Genomic DNA, 25,798 nt, shown 5'->3' with positions numbered 1-25,798 from the left:
TCAGGCTCTCTGTTAAAGCTTTTCTGGTTGAGGCGGAGGATTGCCAGGATTTCAGAACCCAGCAAAAGCCGCAAGACATGTTTTGAAAATGCAGAACCTCCTGTGTTCGGCTCCAAGCTGGAAAGCAGCACGTTAGCTGCAGCCTCAGGAGTTGTGAGTGCTCTGATGTATGACCTGAAGAGCACCTTTGAGGAAGACTTTCTTTTGGCGGTTCCTTCACTTGATCCAACACTGTACACCACACAAGTCCAGATGGTGTCTGAAAAAGTCCTGAAATCTATCCAGGCTAAAATGAAGGAGGTTCTCATTACAGATATCTTCAGGAGAGTGAATGGAGCCATGAACACCCAAGATGCCCAGCTAAGATACAACCTCCTGTCAGCCTCTAGGAAGACACTTAAGACCATTATTGAGAGCATCATGGCAGTTTTACAACGGCTTGAAGTGATGGACTCTACAGACCTATATAAATGATTTCTGCAGAGTTTGCAGGAATGTCTCATCCTATCCTCACAGCATCTGTCAACGGCCAGTGATGTGTCCAGTGAGGATAGCTTCAGTGACGATCTGTACTTCTGTTACTTGCAGTCTAAGAGGCGTACAGTCTTTACAGTCAGGTTTCCCAAGATTAGACTTCCAAAGCTGAGATTTAAGGTACTAACATTTTTTCAGTCTGTTTAAATTTACATGATTTAATTCCATGACGAATCTTCAAATGGTGCAATGTTCTGTTTTGTCATCTTTGTTTTTTCTGTGTAAAGTTATTTCATATCACTGCACCTCATTGACTGCAACAATTCAGTGCAGATTTTATTGGATTATTGAATTTCAACTTTCTCTTTTTTTTAGAAACAGAAAAACAGGACAGAACCCACGACTGTTCTCACACAAGACCTGACCCAGAATCAGTCTGTTCCAACTGGTAATTATTTTAGTACTCATCTCTCTAGCTTCAGTTCAAAACAGTATTATATACTTTAAGCATTTTACACATTGTTTGAAACAGCTAGAGAAAAGAGGAGGATCTGAAATGACTGTTAGTGAGGACACATTAGAGGATACCAAACAAAATGTGTTCTGAAGCATCAATATTACAAATGCAGCAAATCACACAGCTATGTATTGATGTATTGTTTGCCTTTTGCCCACCATCCTAATAATGAGACAGATAATTTATTATTAGCAGTAGTTGATTCTTGAGTTTTTTCCATGTAAAACCATTTTCAGATCTTCAGTTTTTCTGCATATTCTTTCTCTTGTGTAGTGTTTAAACTACATCTTCTCTCTCCTCCTCTAGAAGAGCCATCCAACTCTCAGGCTCCCAGTACATCTGTGGTCGTCCCTGTCCTGAAGAGAAAGACCTTCTTCTCCAGAGTTTCTGCAGCTTTCTCCAGAGTCTTTCATGAAGGAGGCAAAACATCATCTTAATCATAACAGCTGGCGATGTAGGGGACTTCCACTAATTTTCTCAAAATTTCTGTATAACTCAGTGTTGAAGATGTAAGCAGTGTCATTCTGAGTGGTTTGATGTGAAATGGTTGATTATGTTTGATTATACGGAAACTTAGAGAGTCAGAATTGTTCATAGTGGTGGTGATAGGAACCAGACGTCTGAAGAGTTCACTGTCTCTAAAAGCTCCCTTTCAGAAAGTTATTACATTCAGTGGTTATGAATATGATATGACTGAAGCCTCAGACATTGTTTAATGATAGTTTTGAGAAGCTTTTTAAAATGCAGGGTGAAACAGTCCCCACAGAAAACAATTTTTTCAGATCTCTACTATTTTAACATCCACATTACATGTAAAAACTCAGAACATGTGTAGGTCTGCTTTTTAATTTGGACAATAAATAAAACAGATTTATCTGCATTGTAGACATTGTGAACCCTGCTTACTGTCACCACCGCTGTAAAGAAGTCTGAGTCAGGAATTTTCTCTACAGTTAACTGTTTCACTTTAAATCTCTCTGAATGACTCTGTTTACATCTCAATGGTTGAATAATATTGAAAAATTGGTCTAATTCCAGCAGGACATCTAATTACTGAAATAAAAAAGCAGAAAAAGCAGTTTTATAGTGTGTAGTCACAGAATCAATGACTGTATAAAATGATGCTGAGTCTGACGGTAAGCATGCAGAATTTTGGCCATGATGGTATTTATTTTGATGCAGGTTAAAAAGTCTCTAACTCTTGGAGAATCGTGTTAGGTGTGCAAACATCAGCATATTCAACATTGAATAAATGAGAAATATTTGATCATTCAATATATATCAGTGTATAAGCGCTAAATGATACATTACCATAGTTATATAGGCACCAAATGGTAGATTATCAGGTCTGCAGAGAAACCAGAGATACTAAATTCTCCGGATAAACATACTGTAATTAGCTGAGACTCAAAATGGTTGTTTTATGGTATTTGAGCAGTGCAGAACAGAATATTAATGCTAACACAAAACTGGCCTAAGTTTGGATAAAAGGGGAAAAGAGAGCAACACAGCGAGACTGAATCACATAAAGCATCAGTGTGGGTGAGTTTTACAACCTCGACGCTTCAGAAAGAGAGCCGTGGTGTCGCGTGTGCCGCCCTGAGGAGGAGCAGCAGCCTGAGGGGCTGGAAGGGTCTGTGGGTCAAAGGCGAGGTCACTCACTGGGGTCTTCACTGAACTCAGTTTTACTGCGCCGCGTCAGAAGCAAACCTTTTGCTGTTAATGGATTAATCTTTGACTCTAACGCTGCTCACATGAACCACCGAGTGAACTGATGAAGTAAGAACTCGTTTCTGTTTGGACTAATGACGTATTTCCTTAACTAGAACTAGGCTGGTCAGCTAGCGAACAGGCTAAAAGATAACTTACCTAGCTAACGCTAACATACTAAACATATCCTTCATTAGTATCACAGATTTGAATGAAAGTGCTTATTTGATGATTTACTGTAAAATTGCAATGTAAATGTCTAAATAATGTCACTTAAATAGCTATCATGCTTCAAATGTCTGTGCTTCAGTCAGGGGTAGTAAGAAATCCAGGCTGAATCTCAAACAGCTCCGTACTCCCTAAATAGTGTGCTAAGTAAGTTTTGAAGTTTAAGCCTTTGCAGCCAAATAGTGCACTTTTGTTGAGTATGGATGTGGCTGAATCCCAAACGGCTATTTGTTTGCTATATTATGTACTGTTGTGGTGCTGGACGTATTTAACTTACCACATAGTGCACTATGTAGGGAGCGGGGAGCCATTTGAGATTCAGCCCAGCGTGGGAAGAGGAGCGCCGTTAGCTTGGTGCTTAAATAAGACTCACGGTGGTAATTTGGTGACCAAAAATACTCATAAATGGCGGTTTTTACATTAACCGGTGCTTTATTATGATATGTTCATTACTGTATGTCAAGAAATTACGTTATATGTCATGAAATGTCCGCAGTATGTAGTGAGGGACGACCGAATGTTCTTCTACTCGTTCAGCAGTCAGTGGTACTTAAAATCTTGTCATTTCTGATCAGTTCGATGAGAAACAAACAGCAAAGCAGCTCAAGACTAATTTGTCTAAATTATAATCTAGTTTAGTGGAAGAAATTTAATTCAGCAGAAGATGATGGAGCAGAACTCTGCAGCCACAGGTTCCATACATTCCTGTTTGAGTTTGTTTATTCATTTACTCATTATTTATTAATTGTTTTGTGTTTTTTGTTTGTTATTTGCCGTTTTTGTCAGCAGCACAATACAAGCACATTTAGATATGACTGAATTACTTAATAACAACATAGAATATAATGCAATGTATCAGCACAGAACTATCATTACTACAAATATATTCAGCTCATTTTAGCTCATTAAAATAACATTAAATATTCAAATGGTCATCCTGTACTCAGACACTCCACGAGAAAAGAGGAAGAGAGCAGAGGAGGGATACAGCCAGAGTGCCGAAGAGGGAACAAGCAAAGTTCCCAACACTGAAGCTCTGGCGAAGAAGAAGAGGAAGGGGGCACTGAACCGGCCCAAGAGAACAACTCGAGGACAGAAGAAAGCCGCCGAGCCAGGTGAGTCCACCCAGCCCCAAACTGTAAAACTGGACGCCATCACTGAGGAAATATGACTGGTTAAAAAGAGCTAATGCACAGCAGAAAGTATTGGTGGTAGAGAAGAAATGCAAAGTGAAGGACACAGACTGTAAAAACACAAAGAAAAAGATAAAAGAAAACTTCTAAACAGAGAAAATGGAGGAAACTCATTTGAAATTTAGAGAATTTCTTTTTTACAAAATATATACTTTAAGAATGTAACAAGGTATTCTACAGTAAGTCTTATCATAGATGCTTTGTTGTCCTACAACTGAACAGTTCTGATCTAATCACTCTAGTGGTGGGTCCATTGGCAGGTCCAATCGTGGGTCAAGTTGTGGGTAAATTGACCGGTCCAGAACATTAAATATTCAGTAATCATCCTGTGCTTAGAAACTTCTCAAGGAAAGAGAAAGAGAGCTGAGGAGGGATGCAGCCAGAGTGAGGGAACAAGCAACACTTAAGCTCCGGCAGGGAAGAAGAGCAAAGAGGCAGTGAACCAACCCAAGACATCAACGAAGGGACAGAACAAAGCCACTGAGCCAGGTCAGTCCATTCACCACCATACTGTAATATTAAACACTGTCACTAAGGAAATATGATTGGTTAAAAAGAGCTAACATGCAGCCAAAAGTCTTGGTAGTAGTAGTGTGCAGAACACTAAATATTCAATAATCATCCTGTACTCAGAAGCTCCTCGAGGAAAGAGAAAGAGAGCTGAGGTTCCCCACACTGAAGGTCTGACAGGGAAGAAGAGCAAGGGGGCACAGAACCAGCCCAAGAGAACGTCTCAGGGACAGAAGAACACCACCGAGTCAGGTCAGTCTGAGGAAATGTGATTGGTTAAAAAGAGCTAACGTGCAGCCAAAAGTGTTGGTGGTGGAGAAGAAGAGGAAAGTGATGGACACTGGCATCAAAAACAAAAAAAAGATAAAAGAAAACTGCTAAACAGAGAAAATGAAAGAAATTCGGAGGATCACCTTTATTAAAAAATAATCTACAATTAGAATGTAACAAAGTATTCTACAGGAAGTATATCATAGATGCTTTGTTGTCCTACAACTGAATAATTCTGATCTGGTCACTCTAGTGGTGGGTCCATTGGCAGGTCCAGTTGTGGATCAAGTTGTGGGTAAAGTGACAGGTCCAGAACATGAAATATTGAATAATCATTCTGTACTTAGAAGCTCCACAAAGAAAGAGGAAAAGAGCTGATGAGGGATACGGCCAGAGTGCTGAAGAGGGAACAAGCAAGGTTCCCAACACTGAAGCTCCGGCAGGGAAGAAGAGGAAGGGGGTAGAGAACCAGCCCGAGACATCGACAAAGAGACAGAGCAAAGCCACCGAGCCAGGTCAGTCCAATTGCCAGACAACTGTGTACTATGAATGACTAATTTTACTTCATTCTAAGAGAACTGCAATTATCTAAATGAAGTTCACACAAAGTAGATTCCACTGCATCCTTCATAATCAGTAAGTTTGATTGGTAAACCCCTGGTCAGTGATCTAAAGAGGACTGACGCTCATTTGTAATTTTGTTTTTCATAGACACCTTTGAATCCCGCTATGTGGTTGAAGACAAACTGGGTGAAGGAGGCTTTGGATCTGTCTTCAAAGGAAAATGCGTTTCTGATGGCCTACAGGTTCTGCTCACACCTCAGATTTCATTCTAATGGTCATTATTTCCCTTTCTCTCTTTTCCCCGCTAATAATCTTAATATCTTTTGTCTTTGTGTGCAGGTGGCCATGAAATTTGTCAAAACGCAAAACAGACCGATATCTCCAAAGCATAAGTGCACCTACTTAACACGTAACACATAATGGTCCCAAACCGGCCCAATGAGTTTCTCGCCATGTTCTTCACTCCTCACCATCTAACTATCTACTATCCTGCAGCCTGTGGAGTCCAAGGCCGTGCCTGTGGAAGTGGCTCTGATGCAGATAATGAGCCAGCCACCCGTCTGCAAGAACATAATACAGCTAATCGAGTGGTTTGATGAGCCTGAGAGATACATCCTCATTATGGAGCACCCTGAGCCTTGCGTGGACTTAAAACGTTTCCTGAAAAGTCATGGGAATTGCGTGGATGAAGAGACGGCACGAGCCATAATGGTCCAAGCAGTGGAGGCAGCGAGCCAGTGCAGCATGCGAGGTGTCCTGCATCAGGACATCAAAGGGGACAACTTGCTGATCAACACGGACACCTTAGAGGTCAGACTTATTGACTTTGGCTGTGGTGACCTGATCAAGACAACGGAGAATGACAGATACACAGGTAAAATTTCAACACTCCCCCTTTGTGGAGAATCTTCAGCTAAAGCCAAAGGAGTTGAGCTTCACATCTAAAAAGGATGTGAAGGTGAACCGTGTCCTGTAGCCACTTAGCTGTTAAATGAAATACTGTGCTCAGCTGTGCTCTTTCTCTGTTTTATGTTCTCAGGCACGGTTCATTACTACCCTCCTGAGTTTTCTGCGAAGGGGAAGCATCACGCTGAACCTGCAACAGTGTTGTCCCTTGGTGTCCTGTTGCTCAGGATGGTTTGTGGATACCTTCCCTCCGCTGACAAAGGGATTTGGAACTTCAAGGATGGCCTCTCTGAGGGTAAGATAAATGGGAACATCTGGGTAAACGAGGCATCCCTTTGACTTGGTAATTAAGTACAGAGGAAGGAAAATTGATCACATAATTGATAGTTAGAAGAATTTACAGTTAAGGCCAGACAACCGTAAATGGACAATATGAAAGAAGGACAAGAGCAACAGAAAAGGGACAATGACAATGCAAATAGAACAGTGACAGTGAAAAAAGGACAATGACACTGAAAACAACAGCGGATGAAGAACAATGTGTTAAAAAAGGACAACGGCAGTAGATAAAAGACAATTACAACGAAAAAAGGAGGACAACAGTGGATAAAGTGGACAATGACAGAGAAAAAGGACAAAGACAGTAAAAAAGGAGAATATCGGTGAAAATTCTTTGGTTAAATTTGAAATAAAAAAAACTTTTATTCCATACTTTTGGCCTAAAGTGAATTAAAGGCCCCATTTTTCTTGTATTTTTTTCCTTGAGGTCCACTGATGACTTTCACATTCAACATATCAAAAACAGTCTTAATTTATTTCTGTATGACCACTTTGTCCCTTAGAATTCAACAGGCTGTTGTTCTTATTGTACCTTTAAAACTGAAATATGCAAATGAGCTCTGTTCTAGTTGTCTGTCCTGTATTGTGTATTGCTTCATCCCCCTCAATATAATTTTGCCCTCCCCAATTTAATGCACATCATTAGTTAAAGCATCAACAATATTGTTCATTAATTCATTGTTATCTATCTGTTCCATCGTGTCTTCAAATTCACAGTGTGATAGGATGGCGTGAACTGGACGAGATGCTGCTGCTCTGATCCACTGCTGCCTCAGTGGTGCTTCCAGACATTTACTAACATAACTACAGGAGATGGCAATCCTCTGCTGTTTTAGCACTGAGGAAAAGTGTAATTTTGGCTCAGCCAATCATACCAGACCTCATAGGTTGTAAGCCAATCATATCAGACCTGGGGTGAGGCTCCGGTGCTACACACTTTGTGAAGCAACTGTTGAAGTTTCAGGATTTGGCTAAAATAAAGATCAGGCCTTATTCAGAATATATAACATTCAATCTGAATCAGTAAGTAGTTACAGAGTGAAGATCTACCTACAATATGGATTTGTGCAAACTGTGGTCAGTATAGCTGGCTATTGAGTTTTATCCGGTTCCTTGTTAGGTAGCTGTGGTGGTTCTTCATGGGTTCTTTAGGAAAGGAACAATGAGTTCTATATAGAACTATTTCGTGCTTAAATGGTTCTTTGCATGGTGAAGTGTTTTTAGATTGATGGAGAATGTGTTGTATATTTTTAAAAAGGGTTTTTCTACTGTTACAATGTCAAGCTTGTAACAATAGAAGAACCCATTTTGATGCTACATAGAAATATTTTCAAAAAGGTTCTACATGGTGCCATATACAACACATTCTCCATTAATCTGAAGAACGATTTCACTGTGCTAAGAACAATTTATGCACAAAATGGTTCTATAAAGAACTAATGGTTCTAAATAAAATCATTCTCTTTACTAAAGAACCCTTGAAGAACCTTCTTTTTAAGAGTGTAGGTTAAGTGGAACTAATAACTAGGTTATTAAACATGAAAGCACAACTACAGAACAAAATCACTTCTGATTAAAGCAGCTGAGACGGTACAGATTTATAATCTGTGTATTATAAACATGTTTAGGATGTGTTTATCTAAGAGAGAAGAGGCGGCACTGCTTGACTATCTTTGTTTAATCTGTCTGTCTGTGCCAACTTGACCAATTTGAACAATTGTTCACCCTCTGCTACTTTAATTTCATGATGAACTGACATCCCAATCCCCCAAACCATAAATCTGTAGTGACGCCCCTAGTTTAACGCATCTTTAACGCATCAACCCTTACGTGTTCACCCTAGTGAGCGACGAGGGAAACTCGGACTGATGTACTGAGATAATAATTACTGTACTCACAATTCTTTGAAAAATATGGAGCCTCTGAAGAGACGTGTGATGGAATTTAATTTGTAAAAATCTGGTGAGCACCAGTTCATCAGATCAGCAGCAGTTACCGACATGATACATTTTTTAAATAGTATCTGGTGCTCACCACATCTGTGCACCAGATTTTTGCCTGAAAAATACACCATGTCCCTTTAAGGGCTCCGATAGAAAAGGAACCATTTTCAAATTCTTTTTCAACGAGGCAGAAGTTGTCTTTGTGTTTGTCAGCCTCTTATTCAACTTCTCTGTTCTACATTTAATGATGTCCATTCCGGTTTTAGTGATTCTGGCCAAGAATGTAACTGCAGCACCATTTAAAGTGGAACAGAAATTTTGAATGATAAGCTGGTAAGTAAGCTGCTGATTTCAGCTTCATCCTCTTTTCCACAACGTTCTGCTGAAAATATTATTTGTTTTTGATTTTCTTATTTTGTTCATTGTACTGTTTCTCATAATTACTGGAATACTAATCATGAAAACAATGTAAAGTGGGGTGCAGAGCAGTGCAGGACGTATCAGCAATGTTTTCTTGAGCAGTTTTTGTGCTCATAGCGGCTGTTCCGCAGCATTGGCATTGTTTAAAGGAACAATATGAAATATTTACTGAAATAAATCATAAAATGATCATGATTCATCATCAGAGATTAAGGAAACTGACTTCTCCAACAACAGAGTTACAGCCAGTATGTTCTCCCTTGAAATTTCATTTCTAGAGCGGGAAGTCTGTTTATGTTTTAGCCTGTGATCCTGCCCACTGCCCATTTCCCAGCACCATTTCAGCACCCCAGGTTGCCAGATATGAAACAAATTGAAATGTAAAAGTTAAAAATTAAAATTAACATTATTATCAATATGCAATGTATTACTTAAATTAAGCATTTGCTTCTAATTTTTCAGTAAAAATATTGCTGGTTGTAATTTTTGTATTTACTAGCCATTTTTTTGAGGTTCACAATGGACCGAAACATTTCTGTTTTGTGTTTTTGCTTTTGTGCATTAATATTTTTTCTACTTTGAAATTGTTTATAATTGTGATGCACAATAAACAATCTGACTACATTCTAATTGTTTATGCTTTTCATTTGTAAGAGATTCTGCTCTGGTGAAAATGGATGCATTCAAAACAAAGCATTATGATTATAATATGGCCACATAAGATCATAGTGGAACCAGTTAGAAGTGTACGTATAAACTACATAGGTTACTACCATAGGTGTGTTTAGAAACCCACCTCTAGACAGATAGGGCCTATGTTTAACATATTATAGGATAAAATCCTATAATCCTATAATGTATTTTACAAAAGGCACATTGAATGATTTAACACGTACTTCAGGAAAATTTTTAAATCTCTGATTTAAAATAAAATGTCTGAAAAATTATATTCTAAACCCACTTGAACAGTGCTTCAAGGAAGATGTCAGATTTAGCCTTTTCAGCAGCACCTCTTCTTCATTCAAGACTTTTTTTGTTCGCCATGGTTTAAAATTAATGCAGAAATATTGTGAAAAATTAAAAATATATTTATGAGTGTGGAAAATATTTACAAGTACTTTTTGACTCAAGGCAGATGGTCTGTGGAATGTCCAGCTGTGCATGTCCTTTAAGGCGTAAACACAACGTAAACACATCATTCATGTTATGTTTTATTCATGTTGGCAAAAAAAATGAGTTTTAATTCTGAAATGGCTTTTAACACGTATTAATTACAAAGAAAAAATATTACTAATATTTTGCTTTTTCTGCAGTAAATGACTTTGGCATCCTGAGGGCCACATTTGGGCCGTGGACTAAGGTGGGTACTCAACCATAACTGTGTGCCTGTGTTAGCTCGGTTTGGTGCCTTTAGCGCATTAAAAGGACTAGGTTAACATTATCCATGACAAATTTTTAGTTAAGGGTAATGTATGTAAAGATAAGTATACAGAGTAAACTTGTACAGTAACTGTTGGTGCAAATACGAATAGTGCAAGAATACTAGGACATAAAGTACAATAACAGTGCAGTGAGTGCAAAGATGCAGTTAAAGTGGTGATGTGGAGTTCAGCAGAGTCACAGCCTCAGGGAAGAAGCTCTTCCTGAGCCTGCTGGTACGGGAGAGGAGGCTTCTGTATCAGATGGGAAGAGGGTAAAAAGTCCATGGTTAGGATCAGGAACGTCCTTGATGATGTTCTTCGCCCTGCCCAGGCCGCACTTATGGTAAATCTTTAAACACAGCTGCTGGCTTTCCATTTAAAAGTGATGAACTTGGGCGGGAAAATTTGTTAAACTAGGGTTTTAACCATTAAACAGTGAGCATCAGCTGTTTTCTGTACTTTCAGTAATGGGCCACTGAAAAGGACTTTTGGCCAAAGTGTGGCATGATAGTGCAGTGTGGCCCAGAACTGTCTGCTGTCTGGGATGTTATGTCAGCAGTTTGAAAAAAAAAAATCAAAACTAACGTTACCTTTTCTTTAGAATTTGTGTTACTGTACATTTTACAAATACAATACTGTAACACTATAATAACACTATAAAAAAAATAAGATGGTTGAATTAGTGCCTGCACTGACTAACACAGCTTAGCTAACTAGCTGGCTGGCTCCACACACCACAATACAGGTTAGCTTTATATTCCAGCTAACTGATGTTTCTTACAGTGGTCACTCAAGTTCACATCTCTCCTTTCTCTTCACTTGTTAGAATTGTTCAGTTGAAATTAGACCTGATGTAGCAACTCAGGAAGATGGTGGTTACTAAGCAATTTAAGGAGAAGTGAACCAGAAATAGTCAGAAATTATTAGAAATCATTCAGGTGCTGAATATAGAGCATAGGATTCAGAGTAAATCAGATTAGACTACAAGATGAGGCAGTTACACTCAGAGGGAGGTGGGACTGTGACTGAAATCAGCTCCACATGTTGAATTTTGTAGCCCATTTTCAGTTCCAACCAATAGAAACCAACAGATTATCTGCTGATTATTATTAATCTTATAACATTCTGTTCATTTGATTTACTGCCGTCTTCTTATTAATGTTATTTGATAAGGCGCTGCTGTTGCAAAACTAAATCTGGCCTACACTTTACATCAATTCCTGATTGCAGCTTTAGATTCAGTGTTTGATTCATATAGTTTTTGACTGATTTGGACATTTAATCCATGCAGAAAAAAAACGATGTGTAAACAGATGTTGATGTACTCATTCATTTGAACATTAGAGGGTGGGTAATGTAGATGGTGAGAGGATCAGTGCGGTTTTGGTTTTAACGCTTTGGCGCCACCTGGTGGACCATAATGATAAACACACAGTTGATCAGCTCAGCAGCGCCCATCAAAAATATAACCACAATGATATTTTATAACAAGAGAAAACACTGCATTATTATCAATGTACAATATATCAATCAGTTTTCTATAAAGAGAAGACGCTGTTTGAAATCTATACTGCGAGTGTGTGAGCTTAAAGGTTTAAATAATCTCAAGAGAAACCTCGTCACTGACACACAATTTCACAGGTTTCTGCAGAACTACAAGGTGTAGAATATTCACTGTTCAGTTTTATTGAACATCAATCAACAGTGTAATATTTCTGTTGTTTTCTATGCTGTGCTGTTTATTAGGTTAATTACAGTAAAAGTGAATTAAATCACTTTTAAGATTTCTTATTTTTAAAAATGCATTAAAATTACAGACAAGTATTTTTCAGTTCCCAGAAATCATTAGGCCTCCTCGGAAAGCCTAGAAGGCCCTGAGGTTTCCCCACAGGTAAATTAGTACTTGAGTCTCTGTGGTGGTTAGGAAAAAATGTGTTAATGTGTTATTTTCAGATATCAGCAAAAATAAAAAAGTACTTCTATTTTGGTTTCACTGATGTTTTGCTTAAGCCAGATAAAACATCAAAGCAATGTTTTCTTTCATGAAGACACAACTTTATTATAAACGTAATTTAACTGCATTAAAAAGGATCAACAGTTAGTTTACAATAAATGAATGCAAAACATACAAGAATGAGAATATTAAAACATATGGCCACACTGCATTGTGTCACCATTAGATTATGAATATTTATTTTGGTTAGTCATAAGGAAAAGATAAAGGACCAAAATATAAAACTAAACAAGCAGATTAGAATACATTAAGCATCAAAACCCATGAAAATGGAAAAATATAATAATACCAAAAACAAAACCAAAGAAAATATAAAATCAATTCAAATCCACCACACAGTATGAAAATAATTACACTATTTTACCTCATTATTTTATGGTGATATATTCAAAATATGTTTAATGTTTATATCAACACTTAGCTTTAAATGGAAAATGGACAAGACTTTTATATTGTAGAGTAAAGGTATAAAAAAAAGGGATGAAGGACCATAAAACCTTAACCCTATGCACAAGACATTTTTTCTTCTTCTAATTATTCTTATAAAACTAATTCTGACAGTCTAAATGTATTCAGGCCCTTTTCTGTCTTCACTCCTTAAAACCCAAACCAGGAGTTCCTGTAGAAGCAAATCTTGTTTTAATTTACGGATTATATCTAATCTGAGAGAGTCTCATCTCTGTTAGCGACCGAAAATACATGCACAGCCAGAGCAACACCTAATCAAAACTATTAAAAAGCTACTTTATTTTTTTAAGTTTTCTAAGTTTTTTTTTACACTGCTACCAATGTAAAAAAATAACAAAACAAAACTAAAGTGTGATAAACTGTAAATAAAATACCATGAAAGCGCCCCCTGCAGTTTCCATTACTCAAAGCTGTAGCCTTTAGAACTTTATTCCTCTAAATAAACAGCCACACATTCAACTCACCTCATTATTCAGCACTGTCACTGCAGTATTTTATTTGATGACATTTTATGAACATTAACTAAGAAGGATAAAGTTAGGACAGTATTTAGGAAATTCTGTCTATTTAAGACAATTGTGTAATAGTCTTTTCTTATCAGTCTCTAATCATTGCAACTACAATATACAAACTTATATATATAGCACTCAAGATGCTCCAGCTTCCATCACTGCTTATGTTCTGTTCTCTTCATCAGCTTTAGCTGTGAAAAACATATTGATTAACTTTTCACATCAGTCTTTCATCAGATTTTATATAGTAGTAAAAAAAAACGCTACTAACACTTTGAAGAAATACACAGGGAAACTGAGTTTTTACCTCGAGCTCTGTAGCATTTGACCCACAGCACAATGGACACCAGCAAATACGGAGCCACTGCCATTAAACTACTGAGCAGACTGAGCACTGAGACTGGAGCTCCTGAACTGGACAAACCTGATACACACAATAAAATCACTGTAATGTAGAATAGAAACTACTGTTGAACACATTCTCATTAAAATAAGTGTTATGATTTTTAGAGATTTTCTGTTGAAAACCGCAGACCTCTGACTGAGAGCCAGCTCTTTGGTGACTCTCCTTTCTCTGGGTGTTTACAGTGGTAGAGACCTTCATCTGACTTTGAGACAGTACGGATGATCATCTCTCCTGTAGTCTGGGTCTGGAGCAGTGATCCATCTTTATAGAAATCAGCTGTGAGGTTTGAGGGCTTTGTGGAGCGACATAAACAGCGGAGAGTCAGAGAATCTCCCTCAGTCACAGGATGGACAGGACTGTCCAGAATCACATCACCATCTGTAGGAGAGAGTAATGAGTGAAGTAACACCGTCTTAAGTTTACATTTGAACTAGAAATTGTACTTTAAAGTACGAGATCAGTTTTTTAGTTAAAGGTTGGTAAATTTACTAAGAATCAAAAGGAAACACTAAACTACTGTTTTGAAAAGAAACAATAAAAATAAACAACTCTGATGGGACACAATGTAACTAATTAGGTATTTAATCAAAGAGTTCATTAATAAATACATTCATATAGACCCATCACTCAGGTAATGACAACACACAAGATTATTTATACAAGTTTTAATGATTTAGTGCCTTTCTTGGCCCGACAATTGCTTTAAAATGTAAACAAAAAAGCAGCTAACAGGTAAAATATAATACAGACACACAAAAGTAAAACATTTTAAAAATAAAATAAAAACAGTTTGAGAGCTGTGGCACTGAATGATGTATAATACACAAATAAAAATGCTCCTAAATCACTTCAGTTACTGCATATTAAAGTAGTAATGAGCAGCCAGTTCATAATCAGCTATAGGTTTGTTAAGATGTAAAAAGAGCTTTATAACATCCTCCTATACTGAAGTGTTAATCTAGTATGGAAGTATTTACAGTTTTAACAATTAATTCATTTAATAGCTTTTCTAATAATTCTGTATTGGACGCCTATTATTGTTAAGAATAATGGAGACTCACTGTGCACTGTGATGTTAAGAGGATCACTTCCTCCTCCAGATTCAGACTGACACCAGTAAACTCCAGTGAGGGATGTGTAGAGGGAGCTGATGTTGCATGTAGATCCTGTAACTGATGAACAATCTGACACCTCCCCACTGTGTGTGTATCGTCTCACTCTCCATCCAGTAGAGTCACTCTGTCCCTCACAGCTCAGTGAGAGAGAGCCAGCACTAAAATGTTGAGTTCTGCTGGGACTGATGATCAGAGAGGCTGGAGGAGATGAACCTGAACATGCACACAAGATACACATGTAGCATGTTGATAAATACTAATGCTAAACAAATATACTGTTCACTAAAAGAATGGTTTTGATGAATACGACATATATATAAACAAAATGATTAATATCTGTATCTCCTCACCAGTGATCCATAGTGTCTGTGGAGTGCTGTACTGTGTCTGATAGGCTGGTTCTCCTCTCTCTGCTCTGCACACATAAACTCCTGTGTGATTTAGAGCAGCAGGACTGAGAGTGTAGGAGCCTCCAGCTTCTCTTCTGCTGTCTGACAGGAGCTCTACATGATACAGAACATTGCCATGAACGTCTCTTATTTGTTGTAAGCCTTGTCTGTAGAGAACAGCTCTGTACCAGCTGAATGTCCAGCCTGTAGAGGAGCCTGTAACCTCACAGCTTAGAGTCACTGAGTCTCCTTCAGTCAGCCAGCTCTGTGGAGACACACTCAATACTGCCTGAGCTACATCTGACAGAGAGAACATGGAGAATATAATAGACTAAATCAAGTTTATACACAGTGATAAGATCATTACATACAGTATAATTAATGAGAATATTAAAACAAATCCACAGACTCACCAGACACAGTCAGTGTAACAGCATCACTGATCTCTGAGCTCTGAGAGTCATGTTTTCTTTCTCCTCTGCAGGTGTATTTACCACCGTTAGACTCTGTAACAGAGCTGATTGTGAACTCCTGTGTTCTTCTGTTTGGGGACAAACGGTCATCTTTATACCAGCTGTAAGTCCACTCAGTGTCTCCTCCTGCCTGTGTGTCACATCTCAGAGTGACCGCCTCTCCTTTAAACACCTGTTTATCAGGCTTTATGGACACCACAGCTTTAGTGCTGTCTGTAACAAAATCACAGTTCCCAACACCATTGTTAAAATGAGAGGTGAAGTTTTGAGATTAAATGATGAATTTTGCTCATTATTTAATACACAGTACTGCGCAGTAAAGTTTGCACAGATAAGTTTGATCTGTGTCTGTTCTAAGTGGATGGATAAAGTGTTTTAGTCATACTAACTCTGTGCCTAATACAAACTACAAAGAGGCAAATCTGCTGTGTGCCACTTTGACCAAATAGCCATTTTTGATACATTTTCTGGCTGTTGCTCCTATTAAAGTTCATCATGAACAGACATTGTGGGGCCATTAAAAATTCTCCTGGGGGACCATGCCCCCAGACACCAGGCTTAGCCCCCCCATCGATAAACGTCTAGTGATGCTCCTGCTGAGGGTGTTGCATGATGTATTAAAATTTGTTTGTACTCATTGTTCTCATGAAGCCTTTAACCAAAAATAATCCACCAACTCCAGATTCCCAAATCTGCACTGATCCTCCCCAAAAAGTGCAAACTTTCTGTGATTATTTCTGTGAAAAATCTGTGATTATTAGTGCAGTTTGATAGAAAACTAGTGAGAACACTGCCATTCAAACCCTGGTGCAGGTCCTCTGAGGAGGTCTGTTTCAGTTCACTTCTAAACAAACCATAAAGCAGTGTTTAAAATACGAATGTGAAACAGACCAAACACCAAACAAACCATCACCTCCTCTCTACCTTCACTGGTACATGCAACAGATGACTTTCTGATGCTGTTTTGATACATGGACTTATTTTATCATCACTTCACAAACTCTTAAATCAGAAATTATAGAACAAATAGTTTCGTTTTTAAACTGAAGCAGAGGCTGTTTTAACCATTAAAAATACTCTGTATACACACATACACCCACACACATAAATCATAATATATATATTAATGTGTTAAGTTTTCAATGGTTTTTAAAAGCAGTAAGACACTCGTGAGCGTACATTATAGTGATGGTACTCTGCTTTGAATATTGGGAAAACTGTGGTAATGCACAGCCCCCTGTAGTAGATTTCTTTAGAACATCACAAGACATTCATAAAACCCACAAGCTCTGTTAGATCAGAGTACAACATGGTTAAGAAGGTTTGTTGGATCTTATTGCAGTTTTTTTTAACAAATGTATATCATTAAATCTTCTTTTAATTACATTTTATGGCTTGATATCAAATATGTCAGTGTAAACAGTGTGAACCAGAACTAGAACTGAACAATGTATCATTTTCTGCTTTTTTGTAATATTAATTATTTAGTCCTATCTATGCTGTTAACCCTCAGAACTACAAAATATCACTCACCAGTAACGTTTACCCAGAGTGCATCACTGTAGTGTGTGTAGTAGACTGGGTTTCCTCTGCCAGCTCTGCACCAGTACTGACCTCCATCAGAGAGACTAACTGAGCTGATGGTGTAGACGTTGGTGATGGTCTCCTTCTCAGAGTTCTGTGTGTGTTTGGACCAGTAAAACGTCCATCCAGCAGACTGAGGGAGGTTACAGTACAGAGTCACTGTGTTTCCTGTCAGTACAGCTCCGTCATGGTTTGAGGTGATTGTAGGTCTGACTTTTACTGTTGATGAAGAACAAAGTTCAGTTGAGAGAATTTAGACAATCAGCTTTATGTTATTTAGAAATGTAACTTTCACATTGGTTTAATGTTTAAGGAAACAGTACAGTTAACTCATGATGAGACACACAAGAATAAACCTCTCCAACAAGACTGCAGTCTTTCTAATGTAACAAAAATATCATCATATTTTAGAGAAGATTTAATTTATTAAGCTCATCCACACATGATACCTTCACACCTCTGTTTCAGTCATCATTACAGAGGAAACAGAGTGGAGATCAAAAGAAAAGTGGAAGCAGTAAATTAATCAGATTAATTAGACCAAGAAATGGTGGAAAGGTGTAACTGAGGAACATATAATGCCTGACAATCACTTATGTGTCCTAATATCTGGATGTTGGTGTCGTTTTTGTATCATTCCTGAAGCTGAAAAGGTTTTGGCTTAAACTCTGTGGGAGACTCACTCACAGCTCAGTGTGAAATCTATTAACAGACAGAATTATTCTGGCTCTTAGTTCAGATAATCTAGATTACTGTATTTGCTAAAAATCATTTAAATATGATGTCTGAAGGACTGTTCAGTGCTCACATTTATCATTAAAACATTGTGTGTAAAGATAAATATTAATGCACTCAAACAGGCCATTATTTGTATTGTTTCTTTAAAGTTCCCTGAAAGATCTCCTGTAGAAGTTAACTGCCGACCTACTGAAAGGTCTAGTCTGTTACAAGGCAGCCTGAGCTTAAAGTTTGATGGACGTAGAAACAAAAACAAAGGGAGATGAGACTTTTGCAGTTGGTTAATTAGTGCAGACCATGAGATCTTTTATATATGATTTTCAAAATGATCTGTAATTGTCAGGTAAAAAGCTAGAAAACTCAGGAACGTGTGGACGTTTCTGCTTATTTCCAGTGCAGAAAAATGACCAACTTGTAGGAACTTCATGGCTTTTTTATGGTTTTGACTGGAAATGAAATAATGAAGGGTGGTCTCTGACTTTGGCACAGCACTGTACATGAACTCATTAAGGCATAGTTGCAAAGCACTTCTGTACTTTAAACTCTTAATGATAGAAATAAAGTGAGAAAGACACCACACTCACCTGATACAGTCAGTGTAACAGCTTCACTGGTGTGTGTGTATATTCGGTCTGTTGACTGTGTTCCCTTACAGGTATAAACACCTGCATGAGACTGATCAACATTAGAGATTTCATATTTCTTCCTTTTAGCATCTCTGAGAAGATTATTATTCTTATACCATTCATAATTCCAGTCATCTCCACTTTCTATTTCACATGTCAGAGTGACTCTCTCTCTGATGAACACATGATCAGCTGGCTGGACTTTCACTGTAGCTTTTGGTCTCTCTGTTCAAAGATGTAAAGTTTATTTAATGATACTCCTAACCTTTATATGTTACCATATTCTGGACTTTTTTCAACCCTATTTGCAACTACCTTTTCACTGTCAGAGAGGCTCTCCTTTCAGTCAAACACTGTGGGCGTGGCCCTCAGAACGACCTTTTTAGTGCTGGTGTGTTTTAAGAGGAAATGACAAAAAATCCTAAATGTTGGCAGCACTGACGCAGAGCTAGATGCTTGTTTAGAATATGGAGGTAACAATAGCAGTTAATGCTACTGACATTTCAACATTCACCAACCAGAACAAGGATAAATCTGTCAAAAGTTATTTCCTGTTGTTTTGTGTGGAAGTGATTCTGGATTGACTAGGAGAACTTATGGCTGTCACAGGCACCAATATCAGCGACACTGTGATCAGCATCGGTCTGAGGCTCTGAGGACTGACAGAGGAACACTGGAGAAACACTGTCCTTAACATTTTAGTGCTTTCTTTAACTCACTCATTACAAACAGTCAGAGGTTGTTAACAAGCTGGAGCCACATGACCACTAAGAATGTAACTGCAACTAGAGGTGCAGATATATTTTAATTTGGCAGACCTGGAGCGCAAAAATGCTGAAATCCAATTGCAAATGGTTAATAGTTATTAACATGTCAATCTTACCGTTAAGACAATGGAAATTAAATGTCAAAAGAACTTTGCTTTTCCATATTCATATTAAAGGCATTGGACACAGAAACGTAAACAGAAATACACATTTTGCATTTAATTTATGTCTTAAATGATGCACACTCACAGGCAAAATGCAGTTAATACAGTTAATGCAGTAAATACACAATTAAATTGCATTTGCTTTTGAATTTGAAAAAAGAGTGGAATTTTCTAACACATTCAACTTTTAATGATAGAAATAAAGTGAGAAAGTCCCCACACTCACCTGATACAGTCAGTGTAACAGCTTCACTGGTGTGTGTGTATATTCGGCCTGTTGACTGTGTTCCCTTACAGGTATAAACACCTGCATGAGTCTGATCAACATTAGAGAGTTCATATTTCTTCCTTTGAGCATCTCTGAGAAGATTATTATTCTTATACCATTCATAATTCCAGTCATCTCCACTTTCTATTTCACATGTCAGAGTGACTCTCTCTCTGATGAACACATGATCAGCTGGCTGGACTTTCACTGTAGGTTTTGGTCTCTCTGTTTAAAAAAGATAAATATGTTGGAATATAATCTCTCTGACAGTATTCAAAAACATTCACTCTGTTAGTGAAAGGACAGAATTTAATTCCAGATGTATTTCCAAATCGATCACTACTACTGTGGGCAAACTCTAAGAAGCGATTTACACAAAAGCCAACTATTGTCTTCACCTGATGTTATCAGTATTATGAGAAGAGCTACATGAACTCATTGAGATTTAAGATACTGTGAGCTGGATGTACTGAGTCTTTTGTGTTGAATTCAGAAGTAATAAGGATTTATTCTGCCTGCATGTTATTTATTAAACTGGTAAATTGTGCATACTTTGCACAATGCAAGATTTACAGGTATGACTGTGTGTGTGTGTGTGTGTGTGTGTGTGTGTGTGTGTATGAGTGACTGATTATTTTATTTTATTTTATTTACTACATGTAGATGTTTGTCTGATACTGTGCACTGTGAGCTCCTGTAACCAAAACCAGATTCCTTGTATGTATAAGCATACCTGGCCAATAAAGCTTAATTCTGAATCTGAATCAAATAAGCAGTTTCTGGGAAGCACATATCTGAAAACACAGGATGTGCTTCTCTCCATCATGCATATGCACTTGAGGGAGAATTTGGCAAAACGTTGAAAAATTATGTAAAACTGGAAGTATAACTGATTACAATTTTTTTGGGAAAATTGTGGAAATAATGATGTTTGTACATGTGAACTTCAGTGATTTAGAGATGTAGAAAAAATACTGGCTTGTAGTCTTGGTGGTCATTTTGACAGGAAATGAAGTAAATGAGTGGTCTCTGAAGAGTTTTGCACAGTGCTATACATGAATTAATGGAGACTTTTCATATTATGTGTTTTTTAAAGATATATTTTCCAATGTGTATAAGACAGGAAGATGCTTTTATAGTCATAAAGAACCTGTACACTTCAAACTCTCAATGGTAGAAATAAAGTGAGAAAGACGCCACACTCACCTGATACAGTCAGTGTAACAGCTTCACTGGTGTGTGTGTATAGTCGGCCTGTTGACTGTGTTCCCTTACAGGTATAAACTCCTGCATGAGACTGATCAACATTAGAGATTTCATATTTCTTCCTTTGAGCATCTTTGAGAAGATTATTATTCTTATACCATTCATAATTCCAGTAATCTCCACTTTCTATTTCACATGTCAGAGTGACTCTTTCTCTGATGAACACATGATCAGCTGACTGGACTTTCACTGTAGCTTTTGGTCTCTCTGTTCAAAGATGATAAATACTTTTGAACCTTATACACTCTCTCTGAACATGCATGACAGAATTCAACAACATTCACTCTCTATTAGTTTTAAGACAGAATTTTAGAACTTCTAGAAGTGTTTTTTAGTTGATGACAATGACTGTGGATAAAGTCTAACAAACTTTTTACACAAAAACCAACTATTACCATCAGCTGGTTGTCAGTGTTTAGGAGATGAGCTACATTATCTCACTGAGATTTAAGATACTGTGGGCTGTATTTAGTGTGTCTTTTGTGCTGAATTCAGAAGTAATTAGGATTCATTCTGCCTGTGTGTTATTCATTAAACTGGTGAATGAGATCAAACAAGCAGTTTCTGTGAAGCGCACATCTGAAAACACAGGATGTGTTTCTCTCCATCATGCATATGCACTTGAGGGAGAATACGGCAAAACGTAGGAAGATTGTGTAAACAAAGGAAGTGCAACTGATGACAAGATATATTTTTGGAAAACAGTGGAAATAACTGTTTGCACGAGTGAGCAACAGTGATTTGAAGATGTAGAAAAATGATTGGTTTGTAGGCCTTCCTCATGGCCATTTTGACTGGATATTAAATCAATGAGGGGTCTCTGATGACTTGTACAGTGCTGTACCTGAACGCATGGAGACTTCTGATATTCTGTGGTTTTTAAAGAGAAACTATCTGATGTGTTTAAGACAGGATGATGCTTTTATAGTAGTAATGAACATCTACACTTTTAACTCTTAATGACAGAAATAAAGTGAGAAAGACGCCACACTCACCTGATACAGTCAGTGTAACAGCTTCACTGGTGTGTGTGTATATTCGGCCTGTTGACTGTGTTCCCTTACAGGTATAAACACCTGCATGAGACTGATCAACATTAGAGATTTCATATTTCTTCCTTTTAGCATCTTTGAGAAGATTATTATTCTTATACCATTCATAATTCCAGTCATCTCCACTTTCTCTTTCACATGTCAGAGTGACTCTCTCTCTGATGAACACATGATCAGCTGGCTGGACTTTCACTGTAGCTTTTGGTCTCTCTGTTCAAAGATGTAAGTTTATTTAATGATACTCCTAACCTTTATATGTTACCATATTCTGGACTTTTTTCAACCCTATTTGCAACTACCTTTTCACTGTCAGAGAGGCTCTCCTTTCAGTCAAACACTGTGGGCGTGGCCCTCAGAACGACCTTTTTAGTGCTGGTGTGTTTTAAGAGGAAATGACAAAAAATCCTAAATGTTGGCAGCACTGACACAGAGCTAGATGCTTGTTTAGAATATGGAGGTAACAATAGCAGTTAATGCTACTGACATTTCAACATTCACCAACCAGAACAAGGATAAATCTGTCAAAAGTTATTTCCTGTTGTTTTGTGTGGAAGTGATTCTGGATTGACTAGGAGAACTTATGGCTGTCACAGGCACCAATATCAGCGACACTGTGATCAGCATCGGTCTGAGGCTCTGAGGACTGACAGAGGAACACTGGAGAAACACTGTCCTTAACATTTTAGTGCTTTCTTTAACTCACTCATTACAAACAGTCAGAGGTTGTTAACAAGCTGGAGCCACATGACCACTAAGAATGTAACTGCAACTAGAGGTGCAGATATATTTTAATTTGGCAGACCTGGAGCGCAAAAATGCTGAAATCCAATTGCAAATGGTTAATAGTTATTAACATGTCAATCTTACCGTTAAGACAATGGAAATTAAACGTCAAAAGACTTTGCTTTTCCATATTCATATTAAAGGCATTGGACACAGAAACGTAAACAGAAATACACATTTTGCATTTAATTTATGTCTTAAATGATGCACACTCACAGGCAAAATGCAGTTAATACAGTTAATGCAGTAAATACACAATTAAATTGCATTTGCTTTTGAATTTGAAAAAAAGAGTGGAATTTTCTAACACATTCAACTTTTAATGATAGAAATAAAGTGAGAAAGTCCCCACACTCACCTGATACAGTCAGTGTAACAGCTTCACTGGTGTGTGTGTATATTCGGCCTGTTGACTGTGTTCCCTTACAGGTATAAACACCTGCATGAGTCTGATCAACATTAGAGATTTCATATTTCTTCCTTTGAGCATCTCTGAGAAGATTATTATTCTTATACCATTCATAATTCCAGTAATCTCCACTTTCTATTTCACATGTCAGAGTGACTCTCTCTCTGATGAACACATGATCAGCTGGCTGGACTTTCACTGTAGCTTTTGGTCTCTCTGTTTAAAAAAGATAAATATGTTGGAATATAATCTCTCTGACAGTATTCAAAAACATTCACTTTCTGTTAGTTAAAGGACAGAATTTAATGTATTTCCAAATCGATCACTACTACTGTGGGCAAACTCCAAGAAGCCATTTACACAAAAGCCAACTATTGTCTTCACCTGATGTTATCAGTATTATTGAGAGGAGCTACATGAACTCATTGAGATTTAAGATACTGTGAGCTGGATGTACTGAGTCTTTTGTGCTGAATTCAGAAGTAATAAGGATTCATTCTGCCTGCATGTTATTTATTAAACTGGTAAATTGTGCATACTTTGCACAATGCAAGATTTACAGGTATGACTGTGTGTGTGTGTGTGTGTGTGTGTGTGTGTATGAGTGACTGATTATTTTATTTTATTTACTACATGTAGATGTTTGTCTGATACTGTGCACTGTGAGCTCCTGTAACCAAAACCAGATTCCTTGTATGTATAAGCATACCTGGCCAATAAAGCTTAATTCTGAATCTGAATCAAATAAGCAGTTTCTGGGAAGCACATATCTGAAAACACAGGATGTGCTTCTCTCCGTCATGCATATGCACTTGAGGGAGAATTTGGCAAAACGTTGAAAATTATGTAAAACTGGAAGTATAACTGATTACAATTTTTTGGGAAAATTGTGGAAATAATGATGTTTGTACATGTGAACTTCAGTGATTTAGAGATGTAGAAAAATACTGGATTGTAGGCCATCTTGGTTGTCATTTTGACAGGAAATGCAGTAAATGAGTGGTCTCTGAAGAGTTTTGCACAGTGCTATACATGAATTAATGGAGACTTTTCATATTATGTGTTTTTTAAAGATAAATTTTCCAATGTGTATAAGACAGGAGATGCTTTTATAGTCATAAAGAACCTGTACACTTCAAACTCTCAATGGTAGAAATAAAGTGAGAAAGACGCCACACTCACCTGATACAGTCAGTGTAACAGCTTCACTGGTGTGTGTGTATAGTCGGCCTGTTGACTGTGTTCCCTTACAGGTATAAACTCCTGCATGCGACTGATCAACATTAGAGATTTCATATTTCTTCCTTTGAGCATCTTTGAGAAGATTATTATTCTTATACCATTCATAATTCCAGTAATCTCCACTTTCTATTTCACATGTCAGAGTGACTCTTTCTCTGATGAACACATGATCAGCTGGCTGGACTTTCACTGTAGCTTTTGGTCTCTCTGTTCAAAGATGATAAATACTTTTAAAACTTATACACTCTCTCTGAACATGCATGACAGTATTCAACAACATTCACTCTCTATTAGTTTATAGACAGAATTTTAGAACTTCTAGAAGTGTTTTTTAGTTGATGACAATGACTGTGGATAAAGTCTAACAAACTTTTTACACAAAAACCAACTATTACCATCAGCTGGTTGTCAGTGTTTAGGAGATGAGCTACATTATCTCACTGAGATTTAAGATACTGTGGGCTGTATTTAGTGTGTCTTTTGTTGCTGAATTCAGAAGTAAGTAGGTTTCATTCTGCCTGTTTGTTACTCATTAAACTGGTGAACGAGATCAAACAAGCAGTTTCTGTGAAGCGCACATGTGAAAACACAGGATGTGTTTCTCTCCATCATGCATATGTACTTGAGGGAGAATACGGCAAAACGTAGGAAGGATGTGTAAAACTGGAAGTACAACTGATCACAAGATTTTTTTTGGAAAACGGTGGAAATAACTGTTTTGCACGAGTGAGCAACAGTGATTTGAAGATGTAGAAAAATGATTGGTTTGTAGGCCTTCCTCATGGCCATTTTGACTGGATATTAAATCAATGAGGGGTCTCTGATGACTTGTACAGTGCTGTACCTGAACACATGGAGACTTCTGATATTCTGTGGTTTTTAAAGAGAAACTTTCTGATGTGTTTAAGACAGGATGATGTTTTTACAGTCATAATGAACATCTACACTTTTAACTCTCAATGACAGAAATAAAGTGAGAAAGACGCCACACTAACCTGATACAGTGAGTGTAACAGCTTCACTGGTG

At 37.6% G+C, this 25,798-nt stretch overlaps 1 protein-coding gene, 1 long non-coding RNA gene and 1 pseudogene across 2 annotated transcripts; 2 read left to right on the top strand and 1 right to left on the bottom strand.

The window, feature by feature from the left end:
- Positions 1 to 3,879: 3,879 nt before the first annotated feature.
- On the top strand, positions 3,880 to 4,787 carry LOC118801019. The gene is made up of 3 exons (XR_005006429.1): positions 3,880 to 4,044; positions 4,459 to 4,611; positions 4,756 to 4,787. It is a non-coding gene; the product is annotated as an uncharacterized LOC118801019 (long non-coding RNA).
- Positions 4,788 to 5,885: 1,098 nt separating this feature from the next.
- Positions 5,886 to 8,580, top strand: LOC118801017 (annotated as a pseudogene).
- Positions 8,581 to 12,548: 3,968 nt separating this feature from the next.
- On the bottom strand, positions 12,549 to 24,843 carry LOC118801018 (basement membrane-specific heparan sulfate proteoglycan core protein-like; the record flags this gene model as incomplete). The annotated part of the gene is made up of 7 exons (XM_036561192.1): positions 12,549 to 13,913; positions 14,025 to 14,273; positions 14,957 to 15,223; positions 15,361 to 15,699; positions 15,813 to 16,085; positions 17,406 to 17,675; positions 24,712 to 24,843. Coding segments are annotated over 7 exons (1,688 nt in total), but the record flags the coding sequence as incomplete, so codon positions are not given.
- Between the last annotated feature and the right edge of the window lie 955 nt (positions 24,844 to 25,798).

This window comes from Colossoma macropomum, unplaced genomic scaffold (genome assembly GCF_904425465.1).
Source record: "Colossoma macropomum unplaced genomic scaffold, Colossoma_macropomum, whole genome shotgun sequence".
NCBI lineage: Eukaryota > Metazoa > Chordata > Actinopteri > Characiformes > Serrasalmidae > Colossoma > Colossoma macropomum.
Note: the sequence above shows the minus strand (reverse complement) of the source record. Positions and strands in the feature narration are given on the sequence as shown.